We start from the raw sequence: 20,747 nt of genomic DNA on the forward strand, positions 1-20,747 counted from the left end.
CCCTCGGTTGATTCGATCGGTCCGTCAACACGAAGGTGCTAGTGTCGTCGGTGCGCTCCGCGGCTGAAGGTTGAAAACGTGAGGTGCTGGTGGTTTTTGGAGGAGACACACGTCTGTCTTGACAAAACCATTGAAAACCGTTGAAAAAAGGTGCATGCACATTCAAAAGCGTGTCCAATGTGATCGCAGCATAACATAGTGACCGTACAAAGTTCAGCCCCTGCCCTCCCTGTGTGTCTGGTAGGAGTGGCGTCGTTTGTAGAGCAGGATGCTGGAACATTCACCGTAGTTGATGGTTATGTCTCTGGCCTGACGATGTGTACAGAGCTGTGGGCACATTCTGACTCTGCAGCAAAGCGACCTGTTCTTGAAATACAGTTCAGTTCAGTTCAGTCATTTTTTTATTTCGGGTTTTGGACACACAACAATGGTCATTCTATGAATCTGCAAAGTTTTACCAGCTGCTGTTGCAGCATTGTCCAATTGTCCGAAAAGGGCTAGGGAGAAGCACTAGGCTTGTCGGGCCCTACCCCTGAAGACTTATGTTTCTTTCTTTTTTCTTCTTTTTTACATTTCCATACATACATAGTACATACATATAGTACACATTACAGTACATACATATAGGACACATTACCGTACACATTACAGTATAGTATAAATACAAGAGAGACCCAGAGAGTGGAATATCCCTGTTTAACCATTTCAGGTGTGCAATCTGCAGTGTGAGGTTAGACTTTTGACATTCTAATGGCGATGTCACCTTGGCTACTGGCCAATGAAATCTATCCAATATAGAATGATGGGGGGCAGATGAGGAGATGGGGGGGGGGGGGGGTGGTGACTGACACCTTTAAAGGGTTAAAGTAACCGTTTCATCTTATCTGATCAATTCTATGCGGGATAACGATGTAAACAATGTAAATAAATTTTTACTGTTTTATTAACAAAACGTCCTCTTTTTCCTCTTCCTTTCTCCCACACCCTCCCTCCCTCCCTCCCTCCCTATCTATCTATCTATCTATCTATCTATCTATCTATCTATCTATCTATCTATCTATCTATCTATCTATCTATCTATCTATCTACTATCTATCTATCTATCTATCTATCTATCTATCTATCTATCTATCTATCTATCTATCTATCTATCTATCTATCTATCTATCTATCTCTCTCTCTATCTCTCTCTCTCTCTCTCTCTCTCTCTCTCTCTCTCTCTCTCTCTCTCTCTCTCTCTATCTCTCTCTCTCTTCTCTCTCTATCTCTCTCTTGTCTGACAGCTGCTCTCCAAGTGTCCATATCCTTAAACAAAGTGGAGTTGAGTGTTGGCGAGTCAAGTTCTTCATCTGCACAGGTAAGATACTGTATGTGTGTGTGTCTGTGTGTCTGTGTGTGTGACGTGTGTGTGTGTGTGTGTGTGTGTGTGTGTGTGTGTGTGTGTGTGTGTGTGTGTGTGTGTGTGTGTGGTGTGTGTGTGTGTGTGTGTGTGTGTGTGTGTGTGTGTGTGTGTGTGTGTGTGTGTGTGTGTGTGTGTGTGTGGTGTGTGTGTGTGTGTGTGTGTGTGTGTGTGTGTGTGTGTGTGTGTGTGTGTGTGTGTGTGTGTGTGCTGTCGTGCTGCCATTGGCGCAGCAGTGAGCAAGCAATCCTCTCCCTCCACACGGTACACATGACTCTTGCTCTGCCCATCATTCCACACAGGGAGCCACCTTATCATCACCCCCACCCACCAGCACCCCCTCCCCCCGTCCCCCTAACCTCCCCCTGTGGTGCTGGCAGGAGACAGTCTGGAGAGAGAGAGAGAGAGAGAGAGAGAGAGAGAGAGAGAGAGAGAGAGAGAGAGAGAGAGAGAGAGAGAGAGAGAGAGAGAGAGAGAGAGAGAGAGAGATTATTCACATAATTGCCTGTATTTTGCGTTGTACTTGGAGGATGGAAAAGTTGCATATAATTATATATTAGAAGAGTACTTCTGTTCAGATCACGGCAGAAAAGGGTCTCGGACCTGTTTTCGTGCTGATGTCCGTGTAGTGTGGTAGTGAAAGGGTTAACCTTCTGTAGTGTCGGTTGTGAAAGGGTTAACCATGTGGTCGTGTGGCAGTGAAATGGTTAACCTTCTGTATCGTCGCAGTGAAACCATTTGGCATTGTGGTAGTGAACGGGTTAATTTCTGAGGACGTGCACAAAGTACACTCCAGAGGAATGCAGGACACACGGCTCTGCCCTCTTGTGCACGTGAACATGTACGTGAACAACCTGTTGCTGTTTCCCTTACTGTTTTTATTGCACGTGAAATAAATCGTGTGCCGGTACCGGGTTTAAGAGGTTAAAAGAGCATGTCATTGATTGGACTTGACCTCAGGGTGCTGTGGGTTCATGGTATTAGAATTGATTAGATTAGATTAGATTAGATCGATTAAATTAGATTAGATTAGATTAGATTAGATTAGATTAGATTAGATTAGATTAGATTAGATTAGATTAGATTAGATTAGATTAGATTAGATTAGATTAGATTAGATTCAAATGTATTGTCATCATAGAGCACAAGTCCAGTACAACGAAAATAAGTTTGGCATCCAACCAGAGTGTAAATGTAACAGTAAAGTGCAACAGTAATATACAATGTACAGGTGATTATCTACCTCAATTATCTCCCTCAATCTACTGAGACATTGAGTGACCCCGATTCCATTCAGTTGAACTGTGTGGAACTGTATCAAACACTCAAATCATAATGCACTCATTGTTATTCATTTGGACTGGAGAGTGCACACTCACAGCTATAGTACTGGAATATTTCGTCCCCTAAATTTGTAAGCAACATTATTGTTTTAGCATAACATTTACATGATTTGCTTTGGTCAGATTTTTGGGGTTTGGATTTGGGATGGAGTTTAGTAAGTAATTATTAGAGTGTGAATTTCTCCAGACCCCTCTTGATAGAGCCTGCGGTTGTGGCCAGCAATAGCCCCCCCCCCCCCCCCTCCCATGTTTGCCTCTCAGCTCCAACCCACACATCAGACCAAAACAAAACATGTTAACAAAGTGCAATACCGAAACTTCCTTAGAGTTCACTGTTTGATGGCATTGCAGAGTCAACCTTTGACATTATGCTCACTCCTAAATTTAAATATCCCTACTTCGTCACTCGAATTGGATCGCATTGGACCAGTTCTTTGCTAGGTTTGATCAATTTGATTTATCTGCTGAGCAGGAGAGTATCCTCTCCTCTCTGGCCCAGCCTAGTCCTGTGGACAGTTGTCCCCCTATTGTCATCTCTACTGAAGAGGTTCGTCAGGAGTTTAAGCGCATTAAGGTAAACAAGGGCCCTGGGCCTGATGGTATTTATCCACGCACCCTCAAGGTCTGTGCTGACCAGTTGTGCCATGTTTTTCATTCTCTTTCTCTCTATCTCTGTCTATCCCTGTAATGTGGTTAACATCATGTCTTGTCCCTATTCCTAAAAAGAACAAATTGCGTAATAGCCTCACTAACCTGAGACCTATTGCCACATCATGAAGTGTTTTGAAAGGGTTGTGCTGGGCCACCTCAGGGAGCAGGTGGCACCTTATTTAGACCCTTTGCAATTTGCTAGCAGGAAGAGTGTAGGAGTTGACGATGCACTGATTTTTATGTTGCACCAAATGTATAGCCACCTTGAATCGCCTGCCAGCTCTGTTAGGGAAATGTTCTTTGATTTTTCTAGTGCCTTCAATACAATTCAGCCAAATATATCCTAGCAAACAAAATGATCCAGTTTAAACTGCAAAACTCAACCATCTCTTGGTGCACGAAATATCTTGTTCCTCGACCTCAGTTTGTCAGGCTGGATGTCATAGTATCGGATGTCATCTGGACAAAAGCTGGAGCCCCCCAGGGAACAGTTTTGGCTCCCTTCCTCTTTGTGGTCTATAATGCGGACTGCAGACACAGCGAGGTCATGTGGTAGTATCGCGAGATGTGCAGCGATGGTCTGTGGAATCAGAGGAGACGCTCCAGGCTGCACTTGAATGCACAGACTGGGGCGTGTTCCGCGATAACACAGATAACATTATTGACTACACGGAGACGGTGCTGGACAGTGTTTGTACTTTCGTGGAAGAAACAATCCCCACTACCACAATTATAGTTTACCCAAACCAAAAGCCTTGGGTAGACAAATCCGTCCGTGAGGCTCTGAAGGCGCACACCTCAGCCTACAATGCCGGGCTTGTGGCACGCAACATGAATGACAAATTTATTTGTAAGGCCCGACAACACACATTAATGTCCCCATGGGCCGGACACGTCTTCTTTAAGTCATGATGAAACATCACAATAAATCAAGAACAAAACAAATAACACGATGAAATCCAAAATAAAATGTAAAATAAATAAATGCAACACTCCCAGACATATATGCGAAGGTAAGTAAAAACTCACTAAACCTAACCTAGCAATAGGAAAAAAGCACCACAGGCAATATGGAGGGGAGAAACCTTAGAAGGGCCATTCAAGGGGGGATCTCCCTTCTTAGATGTCGGTGATAGTAGTATAAAACAGGCGAAACAGTTGGTAAGTGTGTAATAAAACACAAATATGGACATGCAATAGCAACTGGGGTACATAAGAACATTTAGAAAGATTGGAAATAGAATAGAGCTGATAACGGATCCATTTGAGGTACTCAACGCCCCTTTCGTCTGTCCTCGTCTGCAGTTAGCAACATGTCGTGCTTGGTTGTAGATTAAACGCCACGGTTAGGTGATTTCAGGCGACACGGGTCACTCCCATCCGATCTGCTTCGCTCCTCTCACAAAAGGACGATCATTCTAACGCCAACGCAGATCACTCGTTTCCTTTCTTCCCCCTCGAAGAGGCTCGTCTCTAACCGGCGCCCTTGAACCGCGAGCGGCGCCGCGGGGCGGGAGGCTCTTCATGGTCCTCATCAACTCTCGCTAACAATCAGTAACCCCGATGCCGCGTGAAGGGCTTTCTCTTCTTCTGAGACGACGTTTGAAGCGACAATGCGGCAGAGTTTAGAGGTGTGTGACTGACAGATGAAAACAAAAGAAACGTCTGAAAGGCTGTGGGGGAAATAAAGGTGGTCTCGACACAGAGTGAGTGGCTCTGCAGACCTCCGACGAGAGAGGGAATCAGTTGTGTGCCGCGCCCACTTTTAAAGGGGAATGTTGTCCATTTTAACAATGCACATTATGTCATGCACACATTTACAAAACCCTCCTTGGTCTGACCCCTCCTAATTTGATACACCTGTTGAAATGGTCATCTACTCCCTATAACACCAGAGCTGCTCACCATATGTCGCTAGATGTTCCCTGTGTTAACACTTTCGTTGGTAAATCCTCCTTCCAATTTGCTCCCAGCTGTTGGAACGTGATACAAAATACTTTGAAAATGGACAAATGTATCCCCCCCAGTACTTTTAAGGACTCACCCCTTTTAACTGTAATTTGTCTGTTCTGCTTCATGTATTACATACCTTGTCATTCATGTGATGTATGTAGCGTCTGTCTCTTTTAAATTTAGTATTTGTATTTATTTGGTGTCCCCTTTCCCTTTTACCCTTCGAGGCCCTTTGTCATCTCGCCAGGCCGTCATTGTGAATACAAATTTGTTCCGGGTTAAATAAAATAAATGAATAAATATGTTCTTTGTGTGCCCCAGGACAGGTCAGTCAGTATTTCTGAACACACGCCACTCTCTCCAGAGAGAGGGAGGGAGAGAGAGAGAGAGAGAGAGAGAGAGAGAGAGAGAGAGAGAGAGAGAGCGAGAGAGAGAGAGAGAGAGAGAGAGAGAGAGAGAGAGAGAGAGAGAGAGAGAGAGAGAGAGAGAGAGAGAGAACGTTAGGTTATGACTATAACCAAGTTCTGTTAGTTAGGGCGATGCTTGGCTTCGCCTTCTGCACTATCTCGCGTACGTGCACGCGTACTGAATAAACCACAAATGTACCTCTAATACCAGTATTAGTCTGACCACACCCCTCATCAGCTTACCTTCATAAGCAGGTGTGTGGTCACCTGCTCTCCTCCTTCCCAAGCTTTCACCACAAGGTGAGGTCAAGGGCTGCAGCGGCCGTCCGAAGCCAAGCATCGCCCTAACTAACAGAACTTGGTTATAGTCATAACCTAACGTTCTGTATCGTTAGGGCTCAGCTTGGCTTCGCCTTCTGCACAAGGGAGGCCAAGCGGAGCCACTTGGCTGACAAATACACCCCGCTGACAGCCCCCCAAAACCATCAGAACAGGGAGGGCCGAGCCCCCCCGACCCCCCCTAATGGAGGGTATCCCCCCTATTAGAGGCTTCACGGGAAGGCGACGGACCCGACCGTGCGAAGAGCTCTCAAGCAACTTAACGCACAGGGTGAGCAGACCGTGGCTTGACCCACGACTACACACACGCACAACCCGCATGCCACCCGGGAACGAACGGAGGAACAACCTCGTTACTGCCCCCAGAATCACGGGGTCAAGGGCAAACCCAACCCCGTGGCAAGGCCGTAGCAGCGGAGCACGAAGGAAGACCCAGACCCACCAAAAGGACTGGACTCCCTGGAATGGGGGCCCGGAGAAGTCCATGATGCCAGCATCAAGACCCCACCAGGTGGGCACGTAGTGCCCCGCCCCCCACATCGCCAGCGTATTCGGACAAAGGCCCCTCAGTTACTGCACCTGGTATTCCCAGGCGGAACCAACCAGGCCAGTAAGCCGAGCGGGCCCCGTCCCCCCAATAGTACACCGCCTGGCACACTGACCCTGCAGAATAGGCAGTCAGCATGGCCGTAAGCACACAAAAAAGGTTAACCAACGGAAGCAGGCAGCGCACCGGGGAAAAACCAGGCAACAGGCTGTTAACCCTAGCCTGGAGACTGCGGACGAGACAGGCGCCAGAGGGGACAGCTGAACACAGCCGCCCCGGCGGAAGGAGCGTAAGCTGGCGGTGTTGCATGACCAAGCCTCCATTTAACAACCCCCACCCAGAGGGGTCGAGGCAGAGAAGGCTGACACGATTGGCAGACGTCATGAACGTGCAGGGGCACCCTCAACCGGTGAACCCGGGAGTTGACACTGCTCCAACACACCAGGGAATCAACCACCTCGGTGTTACCCAATGCGGTGGTTGTTCCTATAACCCCTCAAGAAAAAACTCCAAAACACACCTGCGGGTATACACCGGCTATACCGCAGTACAAGTGTTTCAGTTTCCAAAAAGGGTTAACCCAGGCCTACGGGTCGCAAACATCACTTCGGACCGGGCCTGGCGGTACGGGAAGCACAGGGTCACCAGAGGAGGTCAAAAAACCACCCCCACAGGCCCCTCTTCGCCATGCGTGAGAGAGGAGCGAAAAACAATGGAGAACCAGCCCCTAAGCACACCGTACCTGGTATTCCCCGGCGGTCTCCCAACCAAGTGCTAACCAGGACCAACCTGTGTAGCGGCCGAGATCCGACGAGATCGAGCGCGTACAGAATGGCATGGCTGTAAGCCATGACGACAGTGCTGAGTAAAAACATACCCAACCAGGGTCTCCATAGCGCTTAACCCTGTGACACCCAGACCGACCTGGCATTTTTCCCCCTGAAAAAAGCCCCAAGTCCCTCAGGGTACCAGAACAGCAGATCTGCATCCCCGGCGGACAACGGGTTCAACTGATCTGGACCAGCGTGACCAGAACCAGTCCCGTGCCCTAACCACGCCGACATGCCCCAGGAAAAGGGCAGATATGCGTGTTGATCTTAACATGAAAAGAAGGCGCCACCCAGACGTCGGGACGAACCGCGCCTGGTGGCCCACCCCAAGGGCGTGAGACCCCACTACATATGTTCAGATCCATCCCGTCATCATCCCCCAGACATGAACGAGGATCCGTCGACAACCCACCCAGGTCATGGGATGTGGTCGCCGGAAGAGGAAAAACCCCCATCTCAGTTGCTTTATAAAAACGCTGTTTCAACCACAAGCAACTAAGGCGTGCCAGTCAATCGCCTGTTTACAGCGAGCTAGCACTATACGTGCGTCGGGACACACCCCCATCAATGAACAGGCTATTTAGACCTGCCATTGAATCCCCAAGGCGCCCAGGGGAACGACAAGAGGGGTGTGACACTCCCTAACTCCAACACTTCTGGAATAGAAAGAAGGAAGCATCAACAGTATGTATCCCAGTCTACACAGCCGGGGTAAAAAATGTACACATTTTTACATCCCACCACCCTCCCATAGGAAAGAGACGGGGATCCCCAGAGAGACTTCCCACGCGAGCTGTACAGATTGAAAAGAATATATTGCACCTTGAGCCATGTAAAAAACTGGTTTTAGGGCCTCCGGGGAAGAGGCACCGAACCCATACACACTCAATAAACGAATTGAATCGAATATACATACAATAGAAAAGGACCCTTCTAGAGGGTCCACTCACTTTGACAATCTGAGGAGGAAGGCTCTGTACTCTGATGGAGGCTTCCTCACATGGATCACATGGAAGAAGGAGTCCGAACTCACAGAAGGCCTGAGTAGGCGCTTGGTGAGGAGGAGCCCTGACCACCCCCCCTGAAAACAGATCCATCACATGGACCTGAACAGCACACGGAAGTCCTACCAACAGAGACGCGCACGGTGACGTACCCCCCCGTAACGTGCCGAACCGCCACGTGACGGGAACCTTGAAGGACAGGGGGTGTACCCCTGACCGACAGAACAATGGGGAGAGGAAAGGTTACCAGTTCACCCCTTTACGACCCCACACCCATGATACGACGTAACGACAAAAAGAGAATATGACACAGTCATAGTCAGCTCTATGAAGCGTTTCACAGCTCCACACAGCGCACGAGCTAACCTGCTATCTGATTTTTACTAAGGAAAAACACAGAATAGAGAGGGCTCTAAGAACCCCGGTCCAACATACACATGTGCTTCTGTGGCCAGTACAACCCAGTTGTAGGTCACATGACACACACAACCCATCATCATCACAATGAGAGAATACATCATTCTTGATTAGTATCGACCACAGGCCTTGCTAAGCACACGACAGCAACCAAACCAATTTCCCTTTAGGAAATAAGTTTCTCCAGCAGATTTAGCACAACCTCAGCAATCAAGCTGAGAGTTACATCGTATCCCTACCACACAAAAGACACAATTAATGCACAACATGTCTGATAGGAGGTGATAAAGTCCCTAGGGAACCGGGGGGGGAAACACAATCCTCCTATTTCACCCTCAATACGGCCAGTTAAAACAGGAAAACCTGTTAATGTGTGAACTCACTGTTCATTGTCATTACAGTCTGAGAAAGAACATTCTTTTACTCACTCGTCACCAAGCATAGCTTCATAGGTTAGTTGCCTTAGTAGTGAGTACACGGTACACATAAACACCATGATGTTTCTCACACAACAACCAGATCAATACATCACGACCTGCACGGAGAAGCTACTGCCAGTGACAAAAACAGCTCACACACAACCCGCAACGTATCTCAAATGCATTGCAACAACACACGTTTTGGGAAAAAACACCGTCATTCACAATACATTTAGCAAGGTAAAACCAGAAGACGTGTTATGAGGGTCTGGCCAACCCCGTACCTGCCCGGAACGCAGATCAGCGAAGTGCAGTCACAAGCGTCCCGTGTTGTTCGATCCGGGCAGCGTCGCCGCTCCACCAGTCGCTACAGTCCTCTTTGTTGACGCAATCCCCGTCTAGGCTCGGGCAGGGTTGACGAACATCCCCTGTCAAGGATGACGTCGTGGTCAAAAGTGTAAAACATGTTAAAAATCAAAGCACGTTCAACAGAATAGCATCAAGCTAACGGCTGCTCCAGCCGTTCGGGTGCTATCGCTTCCGCTCGCGAGACGCCGATCTACGACGCACGCGATCAGGAGCGAGCTCCCGGCGGCGCGCGAGAAGCCAAGCCACCCCGCGCCAGGCCACCGACCGGCTAACCGTAAGCTATGAACATGTAAACAATGACATAACACTCACCCAGACAGGCCGCCGTTCTGAACCCTCCTCACTTTTTAAGAGAAAAGGAAAAACAAGACGTCAACACCGCTTCACAACGGTGATAATAACACGTCCGGCGGAATCAGCACAGTACCAACTGGCCTGTATAGCTGACTTTGAACATGAATCTGCCGCTATCGCACATTACATGCACATATCCCCTCGTGAAGGAATACTCTCATTTGGATATGAAAGATGGGGTCTTAACACGGTGACAGAGAGAATCCACTCGTCCAGAACACACAGGGATCACCAGTGTCAATGGTCGCGGCCCACTAGTTAAAACTATAATGGTCGCCAGACCAAGGCCTTCTGTCGCCTAGACGGCTAAACAAAGGACCCTAGCCTGGGGCCGGTTTCCATAAACTTCGTCTAGTAGCCCCCATAGCACTAACAGACAAGTGGAGCCCGCCAGCAAACACTACTCACCCAACCTGGAACGCACCGCTCCTCACAACAGCGGCATGTCCGACAGTTCAGCTGTGGCTTGACAGGTTTCACCCCAACAAACACAGCAAGGAACTGCAGTTGAGAAGCATGCAGCGGCGTGCTCCCAATACGAAAACCGGTGGAGGGTTTGTAGAATGATCATCATCTTCTAGACACTCCAGTACGAAGACAATATCGCCGTATTTTCTCGAAAATAGTGAGAGAGAAAATAAAGATATGATGTCAACGTATCCTTGTTTCCCAAGCTGTTCCTAATCCAATTTCTTCCATCATGGTGTCAAGTGTGGGGATCTACCGAGGCACCTCTTCCTTGTGGTGAAAGCGAGAAGGAGGAGAGCAGGTGACCACACACCTGCTTATGAAGGTAAGCTGATGAGGGGTGTGGTCAGACTAATACTGGTATTAGAGGTACATTTGTGGTTTATTCAGTACGCGTGCACGTACGCGAGATAGTGCAGAAGGCGAAGCCAAGCTGAGCCCTAACGATACAGAACTGGAACAAAATAAACAAACAACACCACAAGGAGCTACCCATCCAAAATGGAGATGTATGGGTAAACCACTTCTCCATACTCTTTAGCCCAATACAAAAAAATGAACAGCAAAAACACATACAAGACAAACTACAAAGCCTGGAGTCAACCATAAAAGACTACCAGAACCCGCTAGACTCCCCAATTACACTACAAGAACTACAGGACAAAATAAAATCACTTAAAATCAAGAAGGCCTGCGGAGCGGATGGTATCCTAAATGAAATGATCATATTCACAGACTCCAAATTCCAATTGGCCATACTAAAACTCCTTAACATTGTCCTTAGCTCCGGGATCTTCCCCAATATCTGGCACCAAGGACTCATAACACCGCTCCACAAAAAGGGAGACAAATATGACCCAAACAATTACCGTGGGATCTGTGTCAACAGCAACCTTGGACAAATCCTCTGTATGATCATTAACCACAGACTCACACATTTCCTCACAAACAACAATACCTTGAGCAAATCACAGATTGGCTTCCTACCAAATCACCGTACAACAGACCACATTCTCACCCTCAGCACCCTAATCGATAACCAAATAAATAAAAATAAAAGCAAAGTATACTCCTGTTTCGTTGACTTCCAAAAAGCATTTGACTCAATTTGGCACGAGGGTCTGCTGTACAAACTGTTAGATAGTGGCATTGGAGGGAAAACCTACGACCTCATAAAGTCAATGTACACCAACAACACATGTGCTGTGAGGATTGAGGGAAAACACACAGACTTCTTCCCTCAATGCCGTGGGGTTAGACAGGGGTGCAGTTTGAGTCCAACCCTTTTCAATATATACATAAATGAACTGGCAAAAACATTGGAACAAACTGCAGCACCTGGCATCCCCCTAGCAAACACAGAAGTCAAATGCCTACTGTTTGCAGATGACCTGGTGCTGCTGTCCCCAACAAAAGAAGGGCTACAACAGCACCTTGACCTTCTGCACAAATTCTCCCAGACATGGGCACTGACAGTAAACCTAAACAAAACTAAAATTATGATATTCCAAAAAAGGCCCAGCCTACAACAACAAAAACACAAATTCCTCCTAGACACAATTTCCCTAGAACACACAAAAAACTACACATATCTCGGCCTAAACATCAGTGCTACAGGGAACTTCAATCAAGCTGTGAACGACCTGAGAGACAAAGCAAGAAGGGCTTTTTATGCCATAAAAAGGAACATCATATTAGACATTCCAGTCAAAATCTGGCTCAAAATATTAGACTCCGTCATAGAACCGATTTCCCTATATGGTTGTGAAGTCTGGGGCCCACTTGCAAACCAAGACTTCACCAAATGGGACAAACACCCAATTGAGACTCTGCATGCAGAATTTTGCAAATCCATTCTCCGCACCCAACGGAAAACGCCAAATAATGCATGCAGAGCAGAACTAGGAAGATACCCACTAATCATAAAAATTCAAAAAAGAGCATTCAAATTCCACAACCACCTAAAAGAAAGCGACCCAGACACACTCCACAACATAGCCCTCACCCACAGAGAGACCCTTGATAGATGCCCACTCAGCCAGATGGTTCTGGGACTCTGCTCACAAACACAAGCAGAACCACCAGACAGTAACCACACTGGACTAAATCAAATTATAAGAAAACAAAAAGAAAACTATCTGACACATTGGAAAGAAACAACCCAAAACCAGAGCAAATTGAAATGCTATTTGGCCCTAAACAGAGAGTACACAGTGGCAGAATACCTGAGCACCGTGACTGACCCAAAACTAAGAAGATCCTTGACTAGGTACAGACTCAGCGAGCACAGCCTAGCCATTGAGAAAGGCCGCCATAGGCAGACCTGGCTCCCAAGAGAAGACAGACTATGCACCCACTGCACACAAGAAGAGGTGGAAACCGAGCTCCACTTCTTAACAACCTGCCCCCTATACCAAGACATCAGAGACATATACTTCCCACAAATTGCAAACACCCAAAGAGACTTTGAAAACATGGACAATAACTCAAAACTCCCATACCTACTGGGAGAAATACAAGAATGTGCAAACACAGCAGCAAGATTTGTGAGCTGCTGTGACAAGAAAAGGACATCCAGCGGAATGCAACCACCATAAAGACTGTACAAGAAATTCCGTCTGTAATGTACTGATTTATTTTGTTTTCTCTGTTTGATTGTTTTGTTTTGTTTTGTTTGGCTTTGGCAATGTAAACGTATGTTTCCCATGTCAATAAAGCCCATTTGAATTGAATTGAATTGAATTGAGAGAGCGAGAGAGAGAGAGAGAACCCTCTGATCTGTGATGTCACTCTGGGATGTAAAGAACATGAGCCTTATTTGGGTGTAAGAGCTGACAGAAACATTATGGCCTCATATACAGTAGCCAGGGCCCCATTCATTGTCTATGAATCTGTCCACCAGATTTTACATCCCAGTGACATCACCGATTGGAGGGTTCTCTCTCTCTTATTTCTAGCTTCAGGAGAGAGTGGTGTGTGTTCACAAATACAGACTGTACAAATACACAAATACAAAGTGTCCTGGCGCACAGGAAGAACATACAGACTGAAGTGTCCTCACAGGAAGAACATACAAACTGAAGTGTCCTCACAGGAAGAACATACAAACTGAAGTGTCCTCACAGGAAGAACACAGGAAGAACATACAAACTGAAGTGTCCTCACAGGAAGAACATACAAACTGAAGTGTCCTCACAGGAAGAACATACAAACTGAAGTGTCTTCACAGGAAGAACATACAGACTGAAGTGTCCCCACAGGAAGAACATACAGACTGAGGTGTCCTCACAGGAAGAACATACAAACTGAAGTGTCCCCACAGGAAGAACATACAAACTGAGGTGTCCTCACAGGAAGAACATACAAACTGAAGTGTCCTCACAGGAAGAACATACAAACTAAAGTGTCCTCACAGGAAGAACATACAAACTGAAGTGTCCTCACAGGAAGAACATACAAACTGAAGTGTCCCCACAGGAAGAACATACAGACTGAAGTGTCTTCACAGTAAGAACATACAGACTGAAGTGTCTTCACAGTAAGAACATACAGACTGAAGTGTCTTCACAGTAAGAACATACAGACTGAAGTGTCCTCACAGGAAGAACATACAGACTGAAGTGTCTTCACAGGAAGAACATACAAACTAAAGTGTCTTCACAGGAAGAACATACAAACTAAAGTGTATTCACAGGAAGAACATACAAACTAAAGTGTCCTCACAGGAAGAACATACAGACTGAGGTGTCCTCACAGGAAGAACATACAAACTGAAGTGTCCTCACAGGAAGAACATACAAACTGAAGTGTCCTCACAGGAAGAACATACAAACTAAAGTGTCTTCACAGGAAGAACATACAAACTAAAGTGTCCTCACAGGAAGAACATACAGACTGAGGTGTCCTCACAGGAAGAACATACAGACTGAAGTGTCCTCACAGGAAGAACATACAAACTAAAGTGTCTTCACAGGAAGAACATACAAACTAAAGTGTCCTCACAGGAAGAACATACAAACTGAAGTGTCCTCACAGGAAGAACATACAAACTAAAGTGTCCCCACAGGAAGAACATACAAACTAAAGTGTCCCATACAGGAAGAACATACAGACTGAGGTGTCCTCACAGGAAGAACATACAAACTAAAGTGTCCTCACAGGAAGAACATACAAACTGAAGTGTCCTCACAGGAAGAACATACAAACTGAAGTGTCCCCACAGGAAGAACATACAGACTGAAGTGTCTTCACAGTAAGAACATACAGACTGAAGTGTCTTCACAGTAAGAACATACAGACTGAAGTGTCTTCACAGTAAGAACATACAGACTGAAGTGTCCTCACAGGAAGAACATACAGACTGAAGTGTCTTCACAGGAAGAACATACAAACTAAAGTGTCTTCACAGGAAGAACATACAAACTAAAGTGTATTCACAGGAAGAACATACAAACTAAAGTGTCCTCACAGGAAGAACATACAGACTGAGGTGTCCTCACAGGAAAAACATACAAACTGAAGTGTCCTCACAGGAAGAACATACAGACTGAAGTGTCTTCACAGTAAGAACATACAGACTGAAGTGTCCTCACAGGAAGAACATACAGACTGAAGTGTCTTCACAGGAAGAACATACAAACTAAAGTGTCTTCACAGGAAGAACATACAAACTAAAGTGTATTCACAGGAAGAACATACAAACTAAAGTGTCCTCACAGGAAGAACATACAGACTGAGGTGTCCTCACAGGAAGAACATACAAACTGAAGTGTCCTCACAGGAAGAACATACAAACTGAAGTGTCCTCACAGGAAGAACATACAAACTAAAGTGTCTTCACAGGAAGAACATACAAACTAAAGTGTCCTCACAGGAAGAACATACAGACTGAGGTGTCCTCACAGGAAGAACATACAGACTGAAGTGTCCTCACAGGAAGAACATACAAACTAAAGTGTCTTCACAGGAAGAACATACAAACTAAAGTGTCCTCACAGGAAGAACATACAAACTGAAGTGTCCTCACAGGAAGAACATACAAACTAAAGTGTCCCCACAGGAAGAACATACAAACTAAAGTGTCCCATACAGGAAGAACATACAGACTGAGGTGTCCTCACAGGAAGAACATACAAACTAAAGTGTCCTCACAGGAAGAACATACAAACTAAAGTGTCCCCATAGGAAGAACATACAAACTAAAGTGTCTTCACAGGAAGAACATACAAACTAAAGTGTCCCCATAGGAAGAACATACAAACTAAAGTGTCCCCACAGGAAGAACATACCAACTAAAGTGTCCCCACAGGAAGAACATACAAACTGAAGTGTCCTCACAGGAAGAACATACAGACTGAAGTGTCCTCACAGGAAGAACATACAGACTGAAGTGTCCTCACAGGAAGAACATACCAACTAAAGTGTCCTCACAGGAAGAACATACAGACTGAGGTGTCCTCACAGGAAGAACATACAGACTGAAGTGTCCTCACAGGAAGAACATACAAACTAAAGTGTCCTCACAGGAAGAACATACAAACAAGTGTCTTCACAGGAAGAACATACAGACTGAAGTGTCCCCACAGGAAGAACATACAAACTAAAGTGTCCTCACAGGAAGAACATACAAACTAAAGTGTCCTCACAGGAAGAACATACAAACTAAATTGTCCTCACAGGAAGAACATACAAACTAAAGTGTCCTCACAGGAAGAACATACAAACTAAAGTGTCCTGACAGGAAGAACATACAAACTGAAGTGTCCTCACAGGAAGAACATACACACTGAAGTGTCCTCACAGGAAGAACATACAAACTAAAGTGTCTTCACAGGAAGAACATACAAACTAAAGTGTCTTCACAGGAAGAACATACAAACTGAAGTGTCCTCACAGGAAGAACATACAAACTGAAGTGTCCTCACAGGAAGAACATACAAACTGAAGTGTCCTCACAGGAAGAACATACAAACTGAAGTGTCCTCACAGGAAGAACATACAAACTGAAGTGTCCTCACAGGAAGAACATACAAACTGAAGTGTCTTCACAGGAAGAACATACAAACTGAGGTGTCCCCATAGGAAGAACATACAAACTAAAGTGTCCCCACAGGAAGAACATACAAACTAAAGTGTCCTGACAGGAAGAACATACAAACTAAAGTGTCTTCACAGGAAGAACATACAAACTAAAGTGTCCCCATAGGAAGAACATACAAACTAAAGTGTCCTCACAGGAAGAACATACAAACTAAAGTGTCCCCACAGGAAGAACATACAGACTGAGGTGTCCTCACAGGAAGAACATGTGTGAATTGGTAAAAAGAGGCCACAGTCCCTTAACACGTTGGGTGCCGTTAACGTAGAACTACGTTTCTGTCGCCCAACCGTTGAGTGCCGGCTACGTCACAGAGACGTAGATCTACGTTTTTCTCATAGTATTTCTTTTAATCGATATTGCCATTCATAATTCAGCGGGGCACCTTGTGCATACTGTTCTGAGTGTGTCTGAGCTGGCAGTTGGTCGTATACCGCCCTCTAACGGCTTCGGCCATTATTGCACCCCGTTAGAAACGGGTTAGTTTATTTTCTCTACCGAACTGCGGCATGGGGGTGGGTCCTAAACACTCCGGCAAAACACACTCTTGTAGGGATGGTTTGGACTACTGACCGGAGACAGGATCGCTGTGGATAACTGGAATGGCGATCAGAAATCGGATAATTTTTTTTGCATTACATCAGATCCCAGGTAAGGCCACTATATATGAAAGCTTGCGTTGATCTGATATTTATTTCTACCGCAATTGAAGCTATCTGTGTTGTGTGTGGCTGTTTTCCGTTGAGTTGCAGGAGGGGGGGGCGCCACGCTCCAGGGCACATTTCATGTATTCACGAGGAAGGATAATAATGTTAATCTAGCGTTGATTTCAGGAAGATCCGATAATCAGGCGAAAAATTACAACGTGTTTATTGAATTACGTAAAAACGCTGTTTTCGCGTCTTTTCCCTGGAATTACTCAGAAGCAACCAAACTATATTCATATTCAAAACGGTATAAAACGGAAATATACGGATGAAAAAATAATCATTTTTTGCACCTTAACCAGAAGCAACTCACTGAGACTCGACGGCGTTATTAGACCCATAGCTATACTATAAAAAATTGTTTTAGCTCTACAAACTACAACTACGTTTACATGGGGTTAATGGACGGCAAGGCCATGCCGCTTCCCGGAAGTGGCGTGGCACTCAATGTGTTAATGACATGTGTTATCGTGTTTGTGCATCACATTATCTTTTCTTTCACGGTTTGTACTAGCTTGTGTGGATGTGTTTGTGTCACAGCAAGCCCATACTTGTAAAGAAAATCTATTTATCCAGTTTGTTTGGGTGAAAAGGTCAGATGAATCTTCTTTCTAATGAATAGGTACGATATCGGCTGTTCTTCCTCAGTCACAGAAAGACCTCTTTATCATGACCACAGGCTATCTCCAGGCAATTATGGACTGAAGCTGTATGGAATGCAATTACAGACACACAAACACAGTCAGGAATTAGTCTGGCATAGATTGTGGAAGAGCACCCCAACCCCCCCCCCCCCCCCCCGCCTCTCCTATCAGATTGGTCAGCTATTTATTCCTTCAAGTCATTGGTCATGGTTATGTTTGTGTTTGGTGCTCTATATGCAGGGCCGCCTCAGGGGGTGTGCGAGCAGTGCGGTCGCACAGGGCCTCGCGGGAAGGGGGGCCTCGCACAAAAAAATATATATATATATATATATTTCTATTTCTATTATTATTATTATTTTTTTTTTGCGAGGCCCCCCTTCCCGCGAGGCCCTTTTTCATCACAGACCTAAAATCTAGTTTTGCTTATATGCTTATATATTTCACATTAGACACGTTTGTAGAATGTGTCTGACTTGTTCCTGGCTCTGCGGCTCTGCAGCAGACATACTCACTATTGGAGCTATGGGGCTCTGCAGCAGACATACTATTGGTTTCAACGAAGGGAGGGGTTACATGTGTACAGTCGGCCGGCGTGCGTCAGCTGCGTTTGACTATTTTGCGCGTGCAGCATTGGAGGTTATGCTTAGTTATGCCAGCCAAGACGAAGAGGACGGTCATTCGGCAGATGGACTGAAGATGAAAGTTGTTGCATGTTAGACAGTTCAGTCAGGCTAGCCATGTCGGCTTAGCTAAAGGCAGGGACAGCTAGTTAGCTTTAGCTACGTTATAATATCGAGTGCTAACGTGTGGTTCAGTCGGGATAGCCATGATGATGTCGGCTAGTAGCTAGCTTAGCTAAAGGCTAACTAGCGTTAGCTAACCTTGAGAGAGCGCGTGCAGCATTGTTATGCCAAGATGAAGAGGACGGTCATTCGGCAGATGAACTTCGTCAACTCCACGCGGTTGTCTCCATCCTCTTGGACGTTTGGTGAGTTTTTAATGCACTCTATTCTATTCCCGCCATGGATATATATCTCTCTCTCTATCTCTCTCTCTCTCTCTCTCTCTCTCTCTCTCTCTCTCTCTCTCTCTCTCGGGCCGGCTAGCTATCGTGGCTAAGGCTAATGTTATGTTGGCTAACGTTATGTTGAGCCAAGCGGGCCGGCTAGCTAACGTAGCTAACGTTATATTGAGCCAAACGGGCCGGCTAGCTGTTGTAGCTAATGTTATATTGAGCCAAAGCGGGCCGGCTAGCTAACAAAGCTAATGTTATATTGAGCCAAACGGGCCGGCTAGCTGTTGTAGCTAATGTTATATTGAGCCAAGCGGGCCAGCTAGCTAATGTAGCTAACGTTATATTGAGCCAAACGGGCCGGCTAGCTGTTGTAGCTAATGTTATATTGAGCCAAGCGGGCCGGCTAGCTAACGTAGCTAACGTTATATTGAGCCAAACGGGCCGGCTAGCTGTTGTAGCTAATGTTATATTGAGCCAAAGCGGGCCGGCTAGCTAACGTAGCTAACGTTATACTGAGCCAAGCGGGCCGGCTAGCTGTTGTAGCTAACGGTGTGTACCTGGTGTCAGTACCTGGCTACTCTATTTGCAGTTAGCCTATTTAGCTGATGTCGGCCGTTGGCTCCTTGCTACTTTGTTTTCTCTGGTATAGACCCTCTTCTCTTTGGATTTAAGTGTTGATCTTTGTCCTTTTGGATCTATGTATATTCATGTTGCCTTTGTGAAGTTATCTTTTCCTTCTGTTTTGTTCTTCCATTAAAAGTTGAATATCCTTTAGGGGCTCATCTTAGCTGTCTCGCTTATCTCTCTCATACATGCTCTTTCTCTAACACACACACACAGACATGCTCTCTCTCTCTAACACACAAACACACATGCTCTCTCTCTCTCTTTCTAACACACACAGACATGCTCTATATCTCTCTCTAACACACAAAATGACATGCTCTCTCTCTATATATTTCTCTCTCTTTCTAACACACATACATGCTCTCTCTCTAACACACACACAAACAGACATGCTCTCTCTCTATCTCTCTCTTTCTAACACACACACAGACATGCTCTATCTATCTCTCTCTCTTCAATTCAAATGGGCTTTATTTCACATTCTTGTATTTCTCCCAGTAGGTATGGGAGTTTTGAGTTATTGTCCATGTTTTCAAAGTCTCTTTGGGTGTTTGCAATTTGTGGGAAGTATATGTCTTGGTATAGTGGGCAGGTTGTTAAGAAGTGGAGCTCGGTTTCCACCTCATCTTGTGTGCAGTGGGTCTGTCTTCGCTTGGGAGCCAGGTCTGCCTATGGCGGCCTTTCTCGATGGCTAGGCTGTGCTCGCTGAGTCTGTACCTAGTCAAGGATCTTCTTAGTATTGGGTCAGTCACAGTGCTCAGGTATTCTGCCACTGTGTACTCTCTGTTTAGGGCCAAATAGCATTTCAATTTGCTCTGGTTTAGGGTTGTTTCTTTCCAATGTGTCTCTCTCTCTCTCTCTCTCTCTCTCTCTCTCTCTCTCTCTCTCTCTCTCTCTCTCTCTCTCTCTCTCTCTCTCTCTCTCTCTCTCTCTCTCTCTCTCTCTGGCCTTGCTCTGGTGGAGGGTCAGGGGCATTGCCGGGTCTGTGCAGCGATAACACTGTATATTGACTGTAGAACGGGAGCTCTCTCTCGCTCTCTCTCTTGCTATATGTTGACTGTATCATGCCCAGCCTCGGGCAGCGCTATTATTTAAGAATATGTTGACTGTATGAAAAAAAATAATAATAATATATATATATATATTTTTTTTACCTT

General features: G+C 45.8%; 1 protein-coding gene across 1 annotated transcript in view; it reads left to right on the forward strand.

The window, feature by feature from the left end:
* Positions 1 to 1,273: 1,273 nt before the first annotated feature.
* The window catches only part of ncam2 (neural cell adhesion molecule 2), a gene marked incomplete at both ends in the record, with an annotated part of 247,805 nt that continues 228,331 nt past the window's right edge, over positions 1,274 to 20,747 (forward strand). Inside the window, 2 exon segments of the mRNA XM_084311387.1 lie at positions 1,274 to 1,334; positions 1,337 to 1,357. Coding sequence (XP_084167513.1) covers positions 1,274 to 1,334; positions 1,337 to 1,357 — 82 coding nt within the window.

Source organism: Notolepis coatsorum (genome assembly GCF_963971535.1).
Source record: "Notolepis coatsorum genome assembly, chromosome: 1".
Lineage (NCBI taxonomy): Eukaryota > Metazoa > Chordata > Actinopteri > Aulopiformes > Paralepididae > Notolepis > Notolepis coatsorum.